We start from the raw sequence: 7,855 nt of genomic DNA on the forward strand, positions 1-7,855 counted from the left end.
TGAGAGTACGAAAAACGCTGCGTTTCAGAAGGAGATTCAAAGACATCCTCAGCTCCTCAGCGATTAATAGGCCAGGACGTCCTCTGCTCCTCAGCTGGGTAGCTAAGTTTCAAAGAGTGAGTAAATTAGGTTTGCCAATTGTAAATGATTTTGCTTCGTTCTTCTTCACATTGTCTTCAACGTTTTGGCATTTTAGAAGGATAAAAACGACGTCGTTTAATGACTGGCAATAAAAACAAAATTGACCGGGTCGACCGGGTTTCGCCGGGCCAATTCCCGAGCGGGTTTTTGCCTCCACCCGGACTGGTCCCAGGCCCAGGTCGGCCGGGTCCCGGGTCGACCCGCCGGGCCGGTCTGGGTTTTAAAACACTGTTCTAAACAGTCTTCTGTACAAAGAGATTCTTTTCGTCGTTAAGTTCTGATCACAGAAATCTTTTATCTGTCAAGATTTTGTTAGAAAAGCAGAGTTGTTTGAGATTTGTTATAGCTGGGAACAAGTATAGCATGCGACTGGACTGTTTCTTCTTTTTCCTTCGATTAATGAATCATTATCATTATCATTATCATTACGAGATTCTGGATTACTTCACGAGCACAAGAAGGAAACTACACTCCTGTTCTTGTAAGATACGCTCTTCAGTAGCATATTCACAAATCACAAATATCATTTTCCCAAGAGTTAAAACAGAATTATATGAATCTCCCTCTCCCTTTTCTGCAATGTCAGATTACAACAATAAAAAGAAGAAGAAGAAAAGGAATAAATCAGGTCCGTCAGTAGATGTGCTGTGCGTTGCTCTAGCATGGTATCTTGATCAGTATACCACAATGTCTTCTATCTCCAATCGTTTGATTACCATATGGATAACAGATGAAAGGAGCAATTGAAAAATGATTTGGAGAGCCTTGGTGTGTCTTAAACAGGTTCTGCTGTTCGTCTGATCTTCAGTAGTATAGGAGCCACCAGCATCCATACTGCAAAATGATCTTATATGAGCTATTCTTCTCCATTCCAATATAAATAACGTCTTTTTTTGTCGTGATCAAGATGGCTTGGAGATCAGGCAAAGAGTTTTATGGTCTCTTGGTTTTATAATCCAAGAATACATCTTTTAATGAAGAGCAATGATGCATGGAGAAATATTTTTATTTTTGTAATTTAATTACTTACAGTAAACACAAACTGCGAGCCATTCGTTCACTATTCTCACCCAAGCACTGGTCCAACCCACGTCAATGGTCCACCTGTACAAGATCAAGGTGAGAGACATTAATTTCATCCCGCCTATGAATTTGCCAATTCTCAATAAACAGGACGAAATGTTTTTGTTCGTCATCAATTTTCCCCAGAGCAGTTTTTTTTTCCTGATGGTAACAAGACCTCAAAAAACCCTGTGAAATTCTATTTAAGATTGATTGAAATGATCGAAGAAAAAATGAAAATTGGTGCTTATACTAAGTGGTTTCTCCTTGGTTCAGAGAAATTTGATGTGAAAATCACCCTGCAGCCACATTAGGATGGATGAGAAGACAAGATGCACAAAAGGCGGATAAGTTTTTGAGATAAGGCAATATACTTCTGAATGATGTGATGAGTATTCCAGCCAATCAATAGCATCGCAAAGTACATTGCTCCTGTGGCAAAAACAAAGTGGAAAAAGCCATAACCATATGGAACATCATCCTCATCCTGCGTGTCCCCCTTCCTGAACTGCAGCCGTTGTCAGCCAATAGTTGTGGAACGATGTGGTAATAGAAAATAAAAATTTCATTGGATTTTGGGACTAACCTGAAAGCATTGAGAATCAATGCCTGTAGAAAATGTGGCTATAACAATAGCAAGCAGTGCAACAATAAAGCTCTGTGGACATACGAGATCAATTGTCATTAAGATAGAAAAATGCCAAGAAATCCTGACAACAAAAGGCTTTTAAAACTAACAGTACTTTCATGGTTCAAAAATATTAGTTTGCTCAGCTGTTCAACCGTTCTAATTTTTTTAGGGCAATTTTCCTCCATTTTACAGGCTCATGCAGGAGATAGCATCCCTGGAAAAGGGATTCATTTTCTTAGTTTCTTTTTTCAAATCAAGAAAGTAAATAGCGTTTCCTTCATCACTCCTTTCCAGCAGGTTGACACTATAATTCCCCCTAACAAAGTGAGAGATTTTCGAAGTCCACTACCTAAGGCCAATGGTTATCCATGGAAGTCAAATGTACTTTTTAGGGGCAATATGAAAGCTCCGTTCCAGTAGCGTTTTCTTTTCTTTTTGGAAATATGATCATAATTGATGTTTTGAATTTCCTTAGGTATATAAAAAGCATATTCTATCATTAGCCGAGTCAAAATTGCTAAGTTTAGAACTTATGAAATACTTCAAGGATCTTGAGATTACTATAATGGTTAGCCAGTCTGTTCTTCTTGAAGCTTCTGCCTTCCTGTTGCAACTTTCTCCTGCTGGTTCACTGCAAACACAAAAATGCAACAAAATCAAATTTAATGAAGAATCTAGTATTAACTAATCTACTGTTTTAACTCGACGATTATAATAAAAGAAAAAAAAATAACGAAAGAAACAGTTCATTTCAAGCTTCGCTTCACCAATGGAAAGCATTAGGAGAAGAAAATTTGCTTCTGGTGTAGTTCACGTCAGGTCGTTAAGGCAGGGGTTTACAAGTGTTATTGTTATCTGTCATTCTAATGCTTTTTGGAAGTTACGAACTGCAGGTCATGTAAAGTCAATAATTTACAAAAGCCCTCCGACCTTGATGATTTGTGACTAGTGCAGGTTGCCATTGTACAATCATGTTGCGTTAAGTGTTGAGAATTTAAAAGAACATTTACCTGTAGCGTAAATTTACAGACAGTAGATGAAGATGAATGAATAAATAAGATAGGGAAGCGTACCTCCTGATGGCACACCAGCAGAGGAATACAACGTAAAGCCCCATGAGCCCTGGAGTCAAAAAGCCAGCATTCACCTGTTTCCAGCCGAAATTAGTAACTTTATACTGTATGTCAGGGCATCAATCAATTGAAAGCAAGCACATGTAGGACTTTACTTTGGGATGGAGAGAAACGCTGGTCATGAGCTGGAGCAGTACCAGGGTCCAAGTGATGAAGAAAATGTTAAGTATACAAGACGGCTCTGGTGTATACCAAATGTACATTAGAATGACCCCAAGTATGCATACTACATATGAAGTAGTTGCAACTAGCATCACATTGATGTGGCTGCAGTTCGAATCACATAAAATTAGAGCTGATACAGGTGAAATAACTATCAAGTAGTAGGTAACTCGCATTTCTTGATAAATTACTGATAAGAAAAACTCAATTGTCAATTTCATACGATAATTTGCCAGGAATTGTCTGGCATCAACTTGCCTAACTGAATCTATACAGGACATATATTGGATTCAAGCTGACCAGATCAACAAGCATCACCAAGAAGGTTGTAGGGATAAAGATGTGATAAATAAATCCTTCTAAAGTCCAGACTAATCAATAGCCTATTATATGGAATACATAGATACTTTTGTGATGAACTTGGTTTGGACATACAAGGATTAAGGTCTGATTCTGTTGGTCAGTGAAGTTGGTTTGTGTATTCTTAGGAATAAGTTGCAATTCGGTACAGATTTTACTGTCTTAGAAGCATAAGCACTAAAAATTGGTCAATTTTAAATTTTCTAGTATTCTTTGGTGGAATTATTATAATTCTATTTTTGAATTATGAACTCCGCAACCTTTCTAAAGGCCAGAAAGAATGCAATCATTTACTTGGTTTTTTCATCAGTTTCCTTGCTGACAGGGTCAATGGCTTTGACCGCCTAAATGCTCAGACTATGAAAGCAAATTCACCTACCTTAAGCATCCGTAGATCTTTGCTGAGAATTTTCAAAATGCTTTTATGAATCGGATAATGTCTATTTTATTTCATTTCAATTTTTTAATTGATTGGCAGTATCTAATCTATCGCTGGAAGACACGAGACAAAAGGGTGTATGCGATGATGTTCACAGGCTATTTGCAAACTTAATATGTTTTGTGCAAAATGCAATGATCATCAACAAAATGTTCCAATTAGGAAAAGCACAGAAAGAGTTTAAATTGGCATTAGCTTTACAGAAGTCTTACCATCTTACTGCATTCTTTTCAGATTGGCAACAATCATTCAGCCATCGAATAAAACTGATTACACTTATTAGCTGAATTAGGAGAAAGACCCTGAAACGATAAAGTGAAAAGTAAACCAAAATCTTAGAGAGATTTCTGCAACCAAAACACAGAGGAACCATCTACAGCTTCCTGAAAAACTAACAGTAATATGATATAGAACAGGAAAGAGAATTACCCAGCACCAAAATGTGCAATCTCTCCTGCGAAATTAAGAGAGGAAGGAAGAAAACCACATCAACGTACGATTATATATATTATCAAAACATTGAAATACTGGATTAGAATTGATAAAGGGAAACGAGAGATGCTATTTGGCTTTATATATAATGCGGAATGGCACAAACCATAAATTTGGAAAAAGGCAGAGGGCACCAAAAATGTGATAATTGTCAAGGAAATCCACAAGACAATCTTAGCGGTCCACCATCCAGAATGCCATGCATCTCTGCGGCCATGCAACTTTGAGGTACCAACAGTAGAAAGAAACATTATTATGTAAAATATCTGCAATATGATTAAGGTGTAGCTTTGAAAATTAATTTAGTTCCAAGATTCCTCTATTTCACGGAAGGAATCCCTTATATTGATTGGCTTGTAATAAAAGTACGAAGGCACCATAAAGCTCCTCTGTATGATTGTTCTGGTGTTAGAGAAAGCAACTATAGAAGACAGTTTGAATCAATGTTACAATTGAAGGATACAAAGCATCCCAAGCTCACACGCAGAACTCCTTCAGCACCCGAACAGTCAGATTTTCCCGCACACACTTTCAGTTCTGCAGCCACAGTTTAACACCAGAGAGATAAAGCGACCAAAAGAAAATATTTGGAGGTAGGTGTTTTAACCCTGCCAATCCTTAGGAAAAATTAACATAAGCATACAGCTAACAAATGAGTAGCTGAATAACTAAAACAATGAGCAATCTTACTTTCCAATGTCACTGAGGCACCACGGCCATAGTCCCTTGCAGCCCAAGCTAGCAGATTGGAAAACAGAAAGATCAAGCCATAAACATATCTGGCCATCCAGGGATTGGAACCATTCCGGAATTGGCCAAAGCATGATGGATCTTTGAGTACCACGGCAAGCCTCTCATTTGTGATGCCTGCACCACTCTCCATTTCACCTTCAAACTAGCAGTATTCTTCATCACATATAGCATCAACGTACCATAGTACCTCACTGGATTTCAATGCATTCCTCGTTTTGCAATGCAATCAGGTGCTCTAATATCCTGCCATTGAAGGTGGAATCAGTGCGCACAATTACAATGCAATGCAAAATAGAGACTCGGTGATAACAGAAAGAGCCAAGTTGAAACCTTGTTGTCTTGCTGGGTTCTCTGACAAAAAACCTAGATCTGTGGTGCAATTCCTTTCTGAAGCCACTAGTGAGTAATGCCTCGAAAGTCAATTAGTGCTGCGCAGGCAACCGTTTATGACCAGTTCCTGCAAAATCAGTCTAAATCACATGGAGAGACTATGAATACAGCCAGTACTATTGAATAAAAAGGAGACTTCTTGATAATAGTCAAAAAGAGGATTCTTACAAAAATCCCAAAACACAAACAATTCGTTTTCTTTTCCTTTCTTGGGTCTTTCAACAGCTGAAATATGAATTACACTCTACACACGATTAAGACAAAATTCAAAACTCAAAAAAGTTCCCTCACTATGGACCTTGTCTCGATTGAGTTCCTAGAGAAAATTAAAATCCATGAATTGAGTTGTTCCCTAAATCCATAAAACGGAGATGGATGAACTGATTGATATTATAAAGAAAACAGGGACATGGCCATATTCCGTAAACGTTTTTACAGTGACATGATCGATAGCGAATGTTCACTTCTCCTAAATCCAAAGCTATTTGTATGATTGAATTGACATCACAACACACCACATGCTTTTTTTCTTTGTCGACAGTGAAAAAAAAGGAATCCAATTTCAATTTGTGCTAAATACTTGGGAGACGTGCGAGCATTGATGAGTAAAGGAATCTTTCCTTCACCTCCAAGTCTACAAGTCTTACTGCATAATACGAACACTTTTGTACCCCTCCATGCCAAAAACTCACGCAACAAGTCTCAAACAAGCGGCGGGGGTAATCTTGGTAATTGCACTTGACACTCGTTACTTTCTTTTCTTTTTTCTGCAGTGAGCAGCGATATAAAGAATGACTCTCTGCCGATGCCTCTAGACCATATACGCAAAGGTGATTCTCCACTAATTTCTATTCATTAACAGAAAAAACCAAAAAAATAAAAATGACTTCACCCCTTCTGTTTGCTTCCCGAGAAAGTGGAGGAAAGTTCAAGGAAATGAAACGAAAGTTTTCCTTTCTCGTCAAATTATTTAATTCTATTTTCCCAAATTGCAAATTAACACAAAAACTGCACAATCACCAAGAATATCATCTTTTACTTTCATCAACACGTTAACAAGGCTCCCCTCCAATCTACATGCATTATCAGTTTTACAGTTTCAATCTTTAGAAAAACTCAAAAACAACAAACTAAAAGAAAACAAGATCTTGATATATATTCTCAGTATAAAGAAGAAACATTGAATGTTGTACCAGTAGTTGCGAGAGATCTAGCCGGAGGAGCAATTGATATTTGTTGAACAAGTTATGATCTCTCTTGGACACTGCACAGCATAGAGTTTCTGGTTTGTTTCCTTTTTTCTGCTTTTGTGCTACAATTCTTGTCCGTTATAAGCAGGTTTTTTTTTGTAAGAGTGAAAGAAAGAAAGAGAGCGGATTGCAGTTTGCTTTTTCTGAGCCTTTTCTTTGCTTTCTTCCTCTTTCCCTCCGTAAGCTTCACTCATCGTATCCTACAAGAATAAGCAAACGATTATAACCGATAAATTAAAGTAAAAATAAAGTAGATTATAATCTTATCTCTCTCTCTCTCTTTTTAGTGAAATCGTTTCATTTAGTTTCTTAAAGAAAGTTTTTATTTTCTTAAATAAAATATTTAATTTAAATTACATCCTTAATAATATTTTTAATTAAAATAAAATCATAATAGATTATTAATAAAAAATTAAAGTGATTTTACTTAAATCATAATAGATTATTACTTAAAAAATTAAAGTGATTTTATTAATAAAATATTATTACTTAAAATAATATTTTTTTTATTTTTTAAAATTATTTTTGAAATCAACGCATTAAAATGATTTAAAAACACCAAAAAATATTAATTTGAAGCAAAAAAAATAAAAAAAATTTAATTTTTTTTAAAAATATTTTTAAAATATAAAAATAAACCGGGTTGTTTCAGCCAAATATATTTTAAGTATACTTTCATAGTTTTGGTAATTAATTAGTTGTAATTATCCAGAGCAAATCACTAAAATTGTTTTTTAAAAAAAACATTCTTGGGAAAGTATGTACGTATCTCCTTAATCACGTTCCTCTGGCTATATACTTTTATTGCTTGTTTGTATTAATCATAATTACTAATTACTGCTATTTATTTAGGCAAATTAGTTATCTCGCATGAGAAATTAGTTTTTGTTGCTTAGAACTCAAGCTAATATGCAAGTTACTTGATGCTTGAACTTTAAGTTACAGATTTTACTAGATTTGTGTTCCGCCGTTCGCCGTTTTCCGACCACATTTTTTTTATGTAAAAAAAGAATGCCAGGGAAAGAAATTCAAGACTTGGGTT

At 36.0% G+C, this 7,855-nt stretch overlaps 1 protein-coding gene across 3 annotated transcripts; it reads right to left on the reverse strand.

Annotated features, from left to right (window-relative positions):
• Positions 1–647: 647 nt before the first annotated feature.
• Positions 648–7,081, reverse strand: LOC7458750 (uncharacterized). 3 transcript variants are annotated; one of them, XM_024590739.2, is made up of 14 exons: positions 6,757–7,081; positions 5,504–5,630; positions 5,111–5,416; positions 4,884–4,957; positions 4,527–4,686; positions 4,358–4,382; positions 4,141–4,230; positions 3,063–3,234; positions 2,908–2,981; positions 2,396–2,465; positions 1,790–1,861; positions 1,578–1,711; positions 1,172–1,245; positions 648–975 (listed from the first exon to the last, which is right to left on the reverse strand). In XM_024590739.2, the coding sequence occupies exons 3-14, from the start codon at positions 5,301–5,303 to the stop codon at positions 917–919; spliced, it is 1,197 nt and encodes a 398-aa protein (XP_024446507.1). In that variant the 5' UTR covers positions 5,304–5,416; positions 5,504–5,630; positions 6,757–7,081; the 3' UTR covers positions 648–916. The 3 variants fall into 3 exon arrangements, with proteins under 3 accessions (XP_024446507.1, XP_024446509.1, XP_024446508.1); XM_024590741.2 differs by having other exon boundaries at positions 5,504–5,643; positions 6,757–7,054; XM_024590740.2 differs by lacking the exon at positions 6,757–7,081 and adding an exon at positions 5,732–5,813.
• Between the last annotated feature and the right edge of the window lie 774 nt (positions 7,082–7,855).

The sequence above is a fragment of the Populus trichocarpa genome, chromosome 18 (genome assembly GCF_000002775.5).
Source record: "Populus trichocarpa isolate Nisqually-1 chromosome 18, P.trichocarpa_v4.1, whole genome shotgun sequence".
Taxonomy (NCBI): Eukaryota; Viridiplantae; Streptophyta; class Magnoliopsida; order Malpighiales; family Salicaceae; genus Populus; species Populus trichocarpa.